A 15271-nucleotide genomic window follows, 5' to 3' on the forward strand; every position below is an offset into this window, starting at 1 on the left:
CACAGACTGCAAAATGACAGGAGTTTGATATATTTACCATTAAATAACTGCATTTTTAGTAATACATTACTGTTGTTTTGTGCTTGCAGTAAGCAGATAAGGATTTATACTTTAATTCTCAGTCTTACCTCCAGCTGATGAAGAAAACATTACACCCTGGATAAAGGAACAACAGCAACATGTGGCATTACCTCTGGGACAGTGTGATGCAACTCTGTGAAACACTGAATAAGGCACATCATTCTGCATATTCAACCACTCTATTACCTCCACAGACGTGATCCCAGAGATCTAATTACCGGTAAAATTTAATTCAAGAAGTAACCTGATACGTCTGATCCAATCAGTGCTTTCAAGAGCATCTAAACTTTAGAGTCAGGTGCGTTTTGTTAAGCTAAAACTCAGCTGAAGCCAGAAGACCACCTGAGGCAGAGCTGAACATCTCTGCCATCAATCATAATGCAGTTAGGACCAGGAGAAGCTGCATGAGGAAGGGCTCAGACCTCCAGAAATAAATGATAAATGAGCCAAGTCTGGAGCCATGGTTTTAATCAGATTTTGTTAATTATTTTATGATGCTTTTTGCCCTGAAAATGGAGCCAATTTCCACCCTTCAAAGAGATCACTGATCATTTATTAACAATCATTGAGATGCAGCTGTATAACTTTCCATAATTATAAGGCGCCATAAGGACCTGAGGTTGAACATTAGGTAATAAAGTGAGCTTAAAACTCTGAATCTAAAGCTGGTCTTCTGAATCTAAAAAAGACTAATCCTTTCTGAATTCTCAGTGTTTTACTTATTGATCTCTTGCAGTTTAAAAACTGTAAAATACCTCCATCTAGTGTTGGTACTGAGTGTTGTACCTATCTTAATACACACGTGCAAAACAATGAGACTCATATTGTTGCTTTAACACTGTCAAATTTGCTGTATTTAACTAGTTATGGACACTACAGCGCCCTCCATAATTGTTGGCACCCCTGGTTAAGAAGTTTTCTTTGGCTTCTAATAAATTATTATTTTTTAATATATAATATAAAACAACAATGCAAAAAGAGAGAAACATATAAGCTTTAATTCAAGTGCTTTATTCGGTGGGGGAAAAAAATAACACATTAAGAAATAAATATTTGAAATGAAATCATGTGTACCACAATTATTTATTATTATTATTATTTGCACCCCATGTGTTAGTACTCATAAATTATTTCCGTAGTACTGTATAAATTAAGTAATTGTAATTAGGTAATATTGTTTGCAGAAATTAAGTAAAGGTTACTAAAAGAAAGGATTAACTGAAGTTCAGTTCACTTATTTACTCTATGTAACATTTAAGTCTTGAAACCGAGTTGAAGTTACTTAAATTTATCTGAAATTAAATTTACTTAAAAAAAGCAAATGCAGAAAGTTGCAAAAACGTTTTTAAAGTAAATTTTACTCATTAATTTTTAGGAACTAAATATGCCCTTTAATTAAAGAAGATTTATAAACTAGTTATGAGTGCTATTTAAAGTAAATAAAGTTATATACAGTAGTTAAAGTATAATCATGCACTGGATGTTAGGCAATGCATAGTTGTGAAGTGAATATAGACTACAGTTAAAGGATCACCATGAACTGGACAGATTTTTAAATCAACTAAAATATTAGCAGAATTATTATGATCTGAAATGGGCTAAGGAAGGTAAGTAGGCTGGGCTGAATGCACAGCTGACCTATAATTAATTTATCTTGTTTTTGTTTCCATAGAATCTCTCTGACACAGACCTGAACAAGTTCAGCCCCATGCATCGACCGTAAGCCCATTTTCCTTGCTTTCTATTAACAAAAGAACAAACACAGATTATCTAATACAAAACCCTGCTTGTGTTTAAACAGTGTATACACTTACTAGTTATTTAACCATTAACAGTTACTGTTACTAATTCAGTTTTTACATTTACTTCATTACTTTCATTCTGTTCTGTAAGTGAAAGCATCTAAACTGATTTGTGATATAACACACGTATGACTTTTATTTTAGAGGTGTATCATTTTATTTCAGGCCTAACAACTTTGTTAACTATATACTCTTTGAACATTATCTTTGCTTTTGGTTCTCAAAAAAAAAAAAACTACATAGACTTAGTGTAACACGATGGAGGCAGGATGCAAGTGCAGGTCTTTATTTTCCATATCTCAAATAGTAAACAAAAAAAAAATACTAGGGCAGTAAAACAAACACTAAGGCTATAGAAACAAAGACTATACAACAAAGAATTAACAATTATACTAATAAACGACAAGCAAAATAAGACACATAAACTAAAGAAAACTAAACTTGCACAAAACAGCAGAATAGAGGATCAAACAAAGAGAAATCAAACAATAGACTGGGTCTACAAAGAAAGGGTCAAAATGCAAAGGCTAGAGCTTACATAAAGACAGAAGGTCAAACTCAAAGCACCACAGAGAACAAAGGAGCGCATGGGGTATTCCACAGACAAGAGACACCTGTGGTAGTAACAAGGGGCGGGGTTGCAAATGAGACAGGAGGGATTAACAGAGCCATGTGAAGCACATAGAGCACATGGGGAGGTAAATAAACAGGAGATTTAAGGACAGGAGAAGGAGGGACAAAAAAAGCTAAAACACAGAAACAGACAGACACAGGCTAAGAAATCATATTTTCATTTTTTTCCCAGCTAAACACTTTGTATTTTCATTTACATGCACTTCATGTTCAACCTGTCAGGGTAAGCTAATGGACAGTTTTAGAAAAAAAATGGCATTTGATGGAAACCTTTTTTACGTAGAGTTTTATTGTATTTAATTGTTTGTGATGGCCTTGTTGTCTTTTAAAGATACATTTTTATTTTCTAAAATTATTTAATTAATTATCTTAATTTTACCAAGTGGACAGTTTAAGCTTTACCTCAGCCAAGTATGGACACAATATGAGAAATATTAAATGAAATGAAAATGATTAATTGCTTAACATGAAGCATGTGTCTCCAGTCCCTTGACAGGAAATTCTTGCTTTCATTTAAATAGCTTTTAATATTAAAATAGAAAAGTTAACTTTTCCATCATTATTATTACTAAAAGCGTGTTTAAAACTTTAGATTGTCACATCCTTGTCCTGTACCCTGTTGTCCCTCTTCTGTGCTTATGTTTCTCTGTGTTTATTTACCCTCTGCGCATGCCCTGTGTGTATCCTGTGTCTCCTCCCATGTTGCTTACCTGTTCTTTTGTAGCTCTGCCCCCTCATTACAGTTTCCGTATTTAAGCCCGTGTCTCTAGTGTTATTTTTTGTTTCTTGTATGTTTATCGTCTGTTTAGGTTGCATGTTCATGAGTTCTGGCTCCTATGTTCTGTTTTGTTTCATTGTTTTTGTATAATAAATACCTTGGATTTGCATCCTCTCCTTGCTGCACCTGACAAGATTTTATATTTATCAAATTCATTTTAAATTATTCTGCAGCATTGCAGACACAGACATAGCAAACACCCTCCCTGACCTGATCATTCAGAATAAATCAGCATCAGTTTCACCAAACCCTAAAAGAGACTAAATTTAAACAGTTTCTAAATAACTCATAATGAGTTCCACACTAATAACTGAATAATGATCCTATGGTCCAGTGAGTTAAACAACTATGCTGTGGACACAAAGGCACATATTGATATAAACACATACACTCACTCACACATCCTCCAGCAATATTTACTCTTTAAACTGCAGGTGAAGTGGAATCATTTATAGTGTAGAGTGTTTTACAGCGTTTTCTCCTGGGACTTTCCCTGTGCTGGTTAAAAATATTTATTTTTTTGTGAGCTGTGAGGAAGTCCTGCATGTTGTACAGTATAATTATGCTCTGACTGATGGATGTTTACACACTGTGTGGGTCATTACTGAGGTGTTATTACCTTCAGTAACTGCTCACATCTTGGGAAGTGTGATGATGATATTGAGAAGTTCTGCTTGGGCAAAGTGAGCGTTTATTTCCACTGTGTTTTGACCCTGACATGAAGAAAGGAAAATAAACTGCTGTATGAGGAAAAAATAAAGAAGCGTGGAAAAAGCAAAGTGTTTAATTTAAGACAAGACAAGCTGAAGTGAAAGTTCAGTGAAAGTAGCAGGAGGAAAATGGCCTATTTTTACATTAGTACGGTTCATTTTAATGCAGCCAGAGGTGGAACAGTCGGCTCAGCTGTGACGAATATCATCTCACAAAGAACTCATTAACTATTTTTTAAATCCTCCTCAGAGAAAATACCATAAATCCACCTGTCCAACTCATTTCATGTAAAATTCTGCTGTCTAGTATGAAGAAGGTTGGACTGATTTTATTGAAAAAACGACACTTTTGTATCATATCGTATAAATATCATTATCAATAAATATCATTATTGTGACTGACAATTTAAAACTTTTTTGATTAATAAAACACAACCAGACCACCACTGGTTCTAAGCTATATTTAGGCTCTGTCTGAGCTGCAGTATAATATAAAATATTACAATATCCCAAAAATAGTGATACCTAACATTTCTGGAGAACATTTGGTCCTATCTTAGGGAGACTGCAGTACAGTGTGGTTAAAACATTTAACAGATTAATAAGTCTTCTGTACTCGCACAGAGCTTGACTCTCTGTTACCACACCTCTTTCCAAAAAATAAAGATTCTGACTGGTTCTGTCCCTGAGTTTGACTTTGTCCATGTTTGTACAATGTGGTTAAAACATTTACCAGATTAATGAGCTGCAGCAGTTCTCTGTACTCGCACAGAGTTTGACTCTCTGTTACCCCACCTCTTTCCAAAAAATAAAGATTCTTACTGTTTCTGTCCCTGAGTTTGACTCTGTTGTCTTCAGCTAAAACAGAGATTCTGATTGGTTGCTCTGCGATGGAGATTGATTGTTCATGCCTACACATTAAATATGTCAGTGATAAATCAACACTCATAATTAAAAAGATAACTGTTAATATAATAATATAACACTTTTAATGTTAAATAACACTAACAGTGTTTACTGAACACTAATTACTGTGTATATACAGTGTTGGGAAAAATAAAATCCCACCTGAAAATGAAGAGTTTCTTTGATTTTGCTAAATTAAAAACCTCTATAATCAAGCTGAACTGCTTGAATTTTTGCACCAGGAGTGGCACAAAGTTATCCAAAAGCAGTGTGTAAGACCGGTGGAGGAGTACATGTTACGATGCATGAAAACTGTAATTAAAATCAGGGTTATTCCACCTAATATTGATTTCTGATCTCTTAAAACTTTATGAATATAAACTTGTTTTTTTAATATTATTTGAGATCTGAAAGCTCTGCATCATTTTTTGTTAATTTGACAATATCTCATTTTCTGCAAATACATGCATGACAATATTTTTATTTGGAATTTGGGAGATATGTTGTCCGTAGTTTATAAAATAAAACAACAATGTTCATTTTACTTAAACATAAACCTATAAATAGAAAAATCAGAGAAACTTATTCTGGTCTCCAGAATCTCCTTTTTCCAGAGCTGTATATATCACTGTCAGTACAGTATACTGCTGAATTAGAGTAAATAGCCGATGTTGAGAATAAGGTTTCTATATGTACATGCTGAGACAGATTATAACCTGTATCAGGCCAGTCCTGGCTCATTGGCCACATGTTTGGCCCCAACGACATGAATACTAATGATAGTCATACTATTACAAACAGCCACAAGAAGAAAAACTATAACCATAACAATAACATTATGGAAATAAGAGGCAATATAAGTTTTCATGCTGAACTGGTTGTTTGCATTTGTTCCCTTTATCATCACCTCTGATGGCACATTAATTTCCTCTGAATATATTTTCTTCCTCTTCTTAAAGCCATGAGATCTATTGTGCAAACGTGGCCATCAGCCTCTAAAAATAGCCAGTGAGTTTCAACAGCACTCATGCGGAGCTCCTCCAAACAGGACCTGAAATAAGAGACAGTTATCAGTTATGAGTTCACATGTTTATGGAACATAAACAAGAGTTTATTAGACTGAATGATAAGAGAACAATGATTTAATAACGAAGAATGTTGTAAAATTAAAAGTTCCTGTTTTAAACTGAAATGAGCTGACCGGCATTCAAAGCCATTAGCCATTAATTTCCACAGCATAATTCAGAAAAATCAGCTGATAGGCAGACAAACCAAGTCTCCCTGAAGCTGCGGGAGTCTCCCGCATTTCGGCAGTGGCTCCCGGATGCCCGCGAGTCACATATAACAGGACAAGTGCCCCAAACGCGCACACAGGCGACAGGCTTTTTTTCTCTAATCGCGTGTGGGAAGGAGAGAGACAAAACAGAGAGGGTTCTGATTGGCCTGTTCTCTGCAAAGAGTCTGTGAGACAGCCAATCAGTTTTTAGTGTGGGCGGGCAGTGTTTTTCCCCCCTCCCAAACGGGATTTGTTCAGTGAGTGAGAGAAAGCAGATCATGGCAGAGGCAATATTAATAATTATTGTAATATGATATGAAATGTTTTTGATTTTGTGCAATTTCTTGTGATATTGTTACTGCCTGAAATCAACTTTTGCAACTTGGGATGTCTGGATAGCTAACAGGTTAAAATGTAGCTAGCTATCTCATAGCTTTAATCACTTCTCCATTTGATCAGTGCAGACTGGATACTAAGAGGACTATCTGGTAACAACACTGACAAATAGTAATATTAGTCTCCTAAATAATTACAAAAGGGCTAAGCGAAGCTAGGCTAGGCTATGCTCCTGTGGGCTCATACTGTAGCTAACTGGGCACATAACTGTAGCTAGCTAGCTACCTAAAACCTAACATGTAGAAAACAGGTTGTTGCTAGTTAAACTAGTCAGAATATGCTATTTGCTACTTTAGAGGATGAAATTAAGATGTTACATTTAAATACTTTGTAGTTGGAGCGACCTAAAAGAAATGGCAAAAATGTTGTGCTCATCATCTTCTTGGATAAACTGTGCTAGCAGAATATGGTCAATTTGCGTTGGATAGAACAATAAATAGCATTGAACTATATTAAGATAAACTCACACAGATTACAGATGAAAACAGTGTGTGTTAAATGGTTAAAGTTTACTGTAGTTTGGAAACACTGTTATTAGAACTAGCCCTGATTAGCCCAATAGAAACTATGAACTAAGAGGTTCTTCATCTGTATTTTTAAGTTTGGAAATTATATTTATCATAATTGTGTTACCATGTTAGCATGCAGCATTAATTAGCTCCTCCATAAGCTTTAAATATGATTCAGTAAACACAGACTATATCTAAAGTAATATTACTTTAATATTAATATTCCTTACCAGCCTCAAATCCAGCGTTAAATTGTTTAGAACTGTGTCTAGTAGCTAGTTTTAAAGCTAGGATGTTCCTCAATTGACCCTTTAACACCCTATAGTATACAGGTGTGAGTTATGAATTTGTGGCTTTCAGTACACTGCACAGAAAAGAGGAAGCTGTGTGAGCTCTTGCCTCAGTGTGGGAAAAGGGATGATCAACACTATTAAATCCAGAAGTGTCAGGTTATTTAGGACAAATACTTTGTTGCCTTACTTAAATAGAGATTTTCAGATCTATTCTTAATTTTATTTTGGCTGACTTTTACTTCTACTAGCCTCGTAATTCCTATTTCATTTTAGCTTGTTTACATTGCAGCTTCTTGTCATTCTCCAGATAAATCTTCGGATAAATTTGATTGTGGTTGGATGAGAAGTATAAACATATACATTCATTTTCAATAGGCATATACATTAACATTTTAATATAACGATTAGAGAAATGCTTTTTGGAAAGGTGATGTTTGTGCACTATAGGCTGCTGAGGCACAGTTTATGCTTTTCTCCTTAATAGCATTTTCCTCCATTTATTACTTTTAAGTTTATACTTAAAAAAAGTAGTTTTGCAACCAATACTTTTACACTTTTACTTGAGTTAAAAGCTTTAGTTGATACTTTAACTTCTACAGAAGTATTTTAAAGAGTCAGTAAACCCTAAACCATAAATGCCTTTATTGTGGTCATTTTGGATTTTATTATTTTTTTTTTTTGTACTTTGGTACCCAGACACTTACAATATGCAGATCAGTCAATCAAAACCAGTTCAGGCAATGCATTAAGAACTGCAATGCAGGATAAAAGTTCCCATGCAATTAAAAAAAATACACTGGCAGGATGTAAGCAGGGAAGTTATATCCTGTATGAGGAACCAAAACACAAGCTAACCTCTCCAGAATAATAATTCAATAATAAATAGTCATATCAATTGACTAAACATTTTTTTTACTCTTTTTTAGTGTTTTTGTAACAATTTAGGGATTTTGTAACAAATTCAAATGTGAGTTAAAAAAAGGAACTCTGGCAAGGTGTTTAACCATTTAAAAAAGTGTTGATTTAACTCCAAAGAGTGTGGAGCTATATAAACCCTGGAAATAAACTACAATCAACTCTATTGGAGTTAATTTAATACTTGACTTTTTGCTGTGTGGGGTCCATATACTGTAGTGTATAGCATTATGATTCAGTATGATTCATCTGCTTATAGGGAACAAAAGGACTTCAACTTGCATGATATATATTTAACAGTCTAACATTTTCTAAAAGCATTCACTCATGTGTCATGTGTCAAACCGCTGGCTGTTTGCCAGGTTACTGTTTTAGTGAGAGATCACACACACACAGACACACACGCACACACACACATGCACACGCACACACTCGTCTTCACTCCCTCACACAGCATGGAGAAACTCAGCAAGATCACTGCTCCTGCTGGTGAGAAGCTTCGGTAAGAATTTATTACTTTTTCACACTCTGGACTTTGGTTTTTCACAGTTTAGTATGTAGTCCAGTTTAATGTGTAATATATCACACCATTTCTGGTAGGTAAAAGGAGGTAAACAAAGTAATAATATATTTATATGTGTATAAATATGTGATGAAATGAATATGAATTTCATACAATTGTATTTTCAGGTTATTTTAAACTTTGAACAACACATAATACAGATTTAATCACTATTGATGATTATCTGTGACTGTAAGCGAATGTTTGTGGGGAGTAGAGTGTATAGCGTTATCTCTGTAATCTGTAAGCTAAACTACTTTCAGTTCTCATGGTTAAAGTGCATTTCTATTGAACACTGATCAGGTCGGCTATTTTATTTGTTCTTTCACAGTAATAATGACAGAAACCAGGACTTTGAAAAGTTTAGGGCCTATACAGTTTTTCAAATCTCAAAATATTATTAAACAAAGTGGTTTAAAAAAACAGTCTGGAACATTGTTTTACATTAGTTACATTACAGTAGATATATTTCAAAGGTTTGGCATATATATTTAGGTCCTTTTGTATCCATTTTTAGTTAGATCTGAGAGATATACTACAGCTCTGGAAAAAAATAATAGATCACTTCAGTTTCTGAATCGTTTTCTCTGATTTTGCTATTTATAGGTATATGTAAAATGAGTAAATAATTTTTTTTTTTTAATAAACTACGGAACACATTTCTCCCAAATTCCAAAAATATATTAACTGTCATTTCGAGCATTTATTTGTAGAAAATTAGAAATGACTGAAATAACAAAAAAGTTGCAGAGCTTTTAGACCTCAAATAATGCAAACAAAACAAGTACATATTCATAAAGTTTTAAGAGTTTAGAAATCAATATTTGGTGGAATAACCCTGTTTTTTAATCACAGTTTTCGTGCGTCTTGGCATGTCCTCCTCCACCAGTCTTACACACTGCTTTTGGATAACTTAATGCCACTCCTGGTGCAAAAATTCAAGCAGATCAGCTTGGTTTGATGGCTTGTGATCATCCATCTTCCTTTCAATTTGGTAAAATCGAATCATTTTTTAAGTGGTCGCTTATTTTTTTTTTTCCAGAGCTGTATATGGGCAACAGTATTGGAATACCTGCTTAATCATTGTGTTTTCCAAAATACAGACACTTTAAAAAGATGATGCAGCTTTTGTTGGAGTAACTGTCCGCTAGAATTTGAAGCATTGCTCTAAATATTTTTGTTTAGTTTAGTTTAGTTTAGATTTAAGAGCTTTATTCATTTGTGTTCATTATTAAACTCAGCTGGTTTTGGTTCATTTCAGTGCATTTCTTTGATGAGAGTTAGATTAAACATTGTTCTACAATAGTTAGGAAAAATGTTTTGGGATACCTTTAGGCATTTTTGTATCTATTCATGATGGCCTTTATACTGTGTATAATTACGTATATGGACAAAAGTATTGGAACACCTGCTCACCCATTATTACTTTTAAAATACAGAGTATTACAAAAAAGTTATATACTGCTTTTAATATAATTTGAAGCTTTGTTGTAAAGATTAGATTATATTCAGGTAGAAAAGCATTACTGAATTGTCCTTGAGTCCTTTAAATCTTTCCGTTAATCTGTAACTATAGCATGCAAACTGTTTCAATTCCTCTGGTTAAAGCACAGTCCTTTGAAATGCAGATGAGGTCAGTTTTTTTCTGTTTTTGTGGGCTGACGCAGCTTTTACACTGTAGAGAGAACCTGTAGAGAGAAGAGAGCCGACTAAACAAACTTTATGATCTCCTTAAATATACGCCTTAGTATGCTTACTCTCTCCACACACAACCACTAACTACCTCTGAGTGAGGCAGGGAGGCGTTTAGACGCTCAGGAGCCGTGAGTCAGTGTGTTCTGCTGGTAACACCCACACAGGATTTCACAGTGCAGGAGATTGCCTCACATACTCGCGTTAGTCTGATAATGTTAATGTTAGTCTCATCTAAAGCTGTAAAGTAGGGGTCTGGAAGGTGTAGAAGTGCTGAGGTGCATGAAACGAAACTGTATCGCAGGGGAAAGTTACACTTAAACAGAACACACATTTACAGTAAAAAAATGCTGACTTAAATATGCCTTTTTTCATTGTTGTTCTTGCTGTTAACTTAAAAAAAAGAAACGTTTAAATTAAATGGAATATAATATTATCAAAATCGACTTGGTAGGTTTTACACCTACCTTGTTTGGTCTGGACATTTGGACCGGTCATTCTGCAATATAAAAAACATTTTTTTTAAATAATTTGGACTATCAGACCAATTACAGAAAGTTGAGGCAGGCGTTTGCTACTGATTAAACAATAGAAGAAGAAAAAGAGCAGGTGTTGTGTCGAAATCTTTCTCTTCTTGGCAGCATTATGAGCACAACAGATTATGCTTATGCTTTCCTGCATACTCTAAATGTGGATTAACCCTTATTTATAAATGAAAATCAATTAATCAATTAGTCAATCAATAAACCAATCAACCTTTATTTTGTTTGAGAGGTACCTTGAAGGAGACCCTCATTTTTAGTGCATTATTTAATAAAAGTGATTGACAAGGAAAAGTATAAACAAAATTTTATTATCTTAAGTGAAAACTAAAAAGAAAAATAAGCAGCTAATGAACATTAAAAGAAAAACAAATTTAGTAAACATTTAAGTAAAATAAATATAGGTAATTAATTAGAAATTAAGATAAAAAAGAAGATAAGATAAGAAGTTAAAATAAAAAATAAACAGGGTGTAACGCTGTGTTGAAGGACGGGACGAGGAGAGCGGACGAGGAGAGCGGACGCTAATGCAAGTAATATTTATTGAAAAACAGAAAACAAAACATAAACCAAACAGAAACTCAGACACATGGAGACCAACTAACAGACGGGATTAACACAGCCGTGACAGACGTGAAAACGCACAAGAACCGACAAAAACACTACTGACAGAGACGCTTAAATACACACACAAGGCGGGAAAGAGAACAGGTAACACCTGGGGACTGACTAACGAGGGGCGGAGCTACACATGGACACAGGTGAGTGGAAAAACACCAGGGAAGAAACACAGAGAAGCCGGGACACGTGAGAATAACAGACATGAGAAAAGACAGAAAACAGGCAAAAGATGTGACACAGGGGCTATGGGATAAAAAATATAAAAAATAAAAAGGTAAAATTGATCAAAAGAAAAAAAAATAGTAAAAACAATAAAATAAATTAAAAAATAAATCATAATAACAGTACTATTAAAAATAAATAGCTCAATGTAAACAAATGATAATAATAATAAAAAAAAATTAAAAAGAAAGTTTGACATTTTTTGCCATTTATCTCAGCTATTTTTAGTCCATTGTAGTAAAGTCAGGTTCAGTTGATTGATCAGCACCCCACGTCATCCCAACGGTATTGGATAAAGCTCATTGCAGAGAACACAGTTAGAACCTCTGACCAAGCTATGTGTGCACATCTGTGGAAGCAATGAGAGCAACTTGCTCTCAATGCATTTACTATAAGGAGTGTCCATAAACATGTGGGTAAATATTCTCATAGTGAAAAATGTCACAAATGTGTTTTTTTTTTTTTGTGGGTAAAAGGGAAGATTCCAAATATTTTATACTGAATTATGAGTAATTAGTTTTAAGTCATACTTCACTCACTACTGATTTATCTAATCGAGTCATTGAAAAGATTAGAGTTATAATCCTACTCTGGTGAGAGCAGAGGCGTGCAGACATAGACATCAGGTGCTAAAGCACCACCAACTCTGCCCTTTATCAACCAAAGAGCCCTTTTGAAACTTTTTTTTTTAAATATTATTATTATTAAGATTTAACTGAGGCCAGTTTGAAATGATCTTTTGAAAACCTGAGCGATTAAAAACGAGTGAAAACAGAATGCCCTGAAATCAGCTCGCACACACCCGACCTCTCTTTCCTCTGTCACGTGACCCTGCGCGGTCACGCACAAGGCACACTAGATGCGCTGCAGCAGCAGTTCAGTTCAGCGAGTCTTCAGCATAGCACGCACTGCAACAGATAGGCTTCTTCTCCCCCGTGTCCCACCAACCAGGTAACATACACATCATGTAAAATCCTACCGTTTGCCCTCTAAGCCCAACGTGAAATCATTTTGTTGTGCAGTAAAATGTCTCATACAGCACCAAACTACTAAGTGCCCTTTTTCCCCCTGAGCACTTGCCCCTCAAAATGTCTGTGCACGCCACTGGGTGAGAGTAACAGTCTCCTGCCTGTATGATTTATACACTCGGCTCACTCACACTGCTTTTTGTTTTTCAGGCAGCTCCAGAAAATCGTCCAAGACATCAAAAAGAATGACGACAGTATTTTCAACAGACTAAAAAGGTACGTTTGCAGTTATTTAAAAAACCTCCACACACACACAAACACCCACCCACACAAACATCATGTCTGATATGTGTCTGCTATAAGCAGTGGGGGAAATGCCTCCACTAGTTATTTAAAGGAGAGTCTGCTAGCAGGTTTTAATGAGTGTGTGGAAGATAAATAGAATGGTTTTGGTAAAGAGCAAAAAAAGAGGAGGGAAACATCTGTGGACGGATCTGTCTCTCAGTTCCTCTATCTGCTCCCAACAGGAACCATGAGTGCACACACACCGAGACTTAGCAGAGCGTTCAGCTGTGGTGTATGACAGAAATCTCATGTGAGGGTGGTTGTGTGTGTATTCTTGTGTGTTTATTTGTGTGTCTGTGGTGGTGTTTACGTGTATGTATGTGTGTGTGTGTGTGTGTGTGTGTGTGTGTGTGTGTGTGTGTGTGTGTGTGTTTGTGGGGGTGTGTATATATGTGCGTGCAAGAAAAAGTACCATACTTAGAGCTAGCATGATCAAAAATTTTCCATTGTTGTTTTGGGTTTTTTTTTTTTGTTGCAAAACACATTAAGTTCAGTGGAAATGGACAGACCCATGTCTACAGATTGGTACATCGTGCATATCCTGTATAATTTTCTGTATCTATGTAGTGTATAATGTTTTAGCCTTATCAGAGGTGGAGAGATATATTGGTAAGACTAAACTATAAAATAATCATTATCATAAGAGTGGGCTTTTGGTTATTTTTCAGGTTTCAGAGTGAACAGACAGCTAATATTCTCAAAACTGGCAGAAACACATTGGACCGGTAAAATCCTAGCATTACTTCAGCTCCACTAATGACTAACCTGTTAATAAAGCAGTTCTTTCATTCCTTTTAACCCCTCCCCTCCATTCACTAACATTTTCTATAGCCTCACAGCAATATTATTCAGAAGGATTTACAATTTAAGTATTTTACAATAAAATACTTTTGCCTTTGCCTTTGTTCTGACAGTGACAATATGCTACATGTACAAAAGTCATGTGGACAATGGCTATAGTTATTTATTTAGCAAATAATTGTATTTCAGCAGTAAAGTCGATATAAACAGATTTGGCAGTGATTGGCGAAGTCAAAGTATGCTTATGGCAAGGGGATGTGAAATACCAGCTCGAGTCCTGAAAGTGGGTACCAAAAAATGTTTTAACTGTGTACTGGGGATACATCATAGATGGCATTACCACCCACAGTGGACAGTGTAGTAAAGGGTAATGATCATGACAATGAACAATACATGAACAATCTATCATTTTAATGTAGGTTTATTGTAAGAGAGAGATGTATGGGCCTTCCAGCATGACAGTGACCTAAAATGTGGCCAAGGCAACAAAGAGTGTCTTAAGGAGAAGCACATTAAAGACCCTAAAGTGGCCTGGGCAGTCTCTAGATCTTAATCCCAAAGAAAATCTTTGGAGGGAGCGAGCAACCTTTAGGATTTCTGCCTAAGATGTGTACAAATATGGTGACCACCTACAAGAAATGTCTGACCTCTGTTTTTGCACTGAGCACTGTCATTCAACCTCCTACAATTACAACATTTAGCTTCCAGTTAGGGTTGCAACGGTATGAGATTTTCACGGTATGATAACCGTCTCAGAAAATACCGCGGTATCACGGTTATCACGGTATCACAGTTTGTTACATATATTATTAAACTGACCCTTAAAGAAATTACAACAAAGGTTTTTTGTTCAATTAACTATTTATTGTAGAAACCTGGAACAACTATATAGATAATGTCTCCTTAAAAAAAATAAGCTTTACACCATTAGGTAAAGGAAACCAGGTTTTCCCACTACTCTTAAGGGCATTAAGGGTGTATATCAAAAAAAATATATATATATATAAATATATATATATATATGTATATATATGTATATATATATATACATATATATATATACACACACACATACACACACACACGTGTCACACATTACATGTGCTCTAAAAAGTAAAGATCCTGTATTTAAAATATTCAGTACAATTATTTAAGTTTAAATTATTTAATATCTGATAAACTGTGCCTGGGTCAGTGTCTGATCAACAACTATTGTAAA

General features: G+C 35.0%; 1 protein-coding gene across 3 annotated transcripts in view; it reads left to right on the top strand.

The window, feature by feature from the left end:
* blnk (B cell linker) overlaps positions 1-15271 on the top strand; it is a 51449-nt gene that overhangs the window by 19387 nt on the left and 16791 nt on the right. Inside the window, exons 3-5 of one of the 3 annotated variants that reach the window (XM_022684616.2) lie at positions 1754-1800; positions 13117-13182; positions 13920-13976. In XM_022684616.2, the coding sequence (XP_022540337.1) occupies positions 1754-1800; positions 13117-13182; positions 13920-13976 (170 nt within the window). Of the gene's footprint in view, positions 1-1753; positions 1801-8681; positions 8802-13116; positions 13183-13919; positions 13977-15271 lie in introns of those variants that run through there. The other 2 variants (XM_022684617.2, XM_022684618.2) reach the window with 2 other exon arrangements.

Source organism: Astyanax mexicanus, chromosome 7 (genome assembly GCF_023375975.1).
Source record: "Astyanax mexicanus isolate ESR-SI-001 chromosome 7, AstMex3_surface, whole genome shotgun sequence".
Lineage (NCBI taxonomy): Eukaryota > Metazoa > Chordata > Actinopteri > Characiformes > Acestrorhamphidae > Astyanax > Astyanax mexicanus.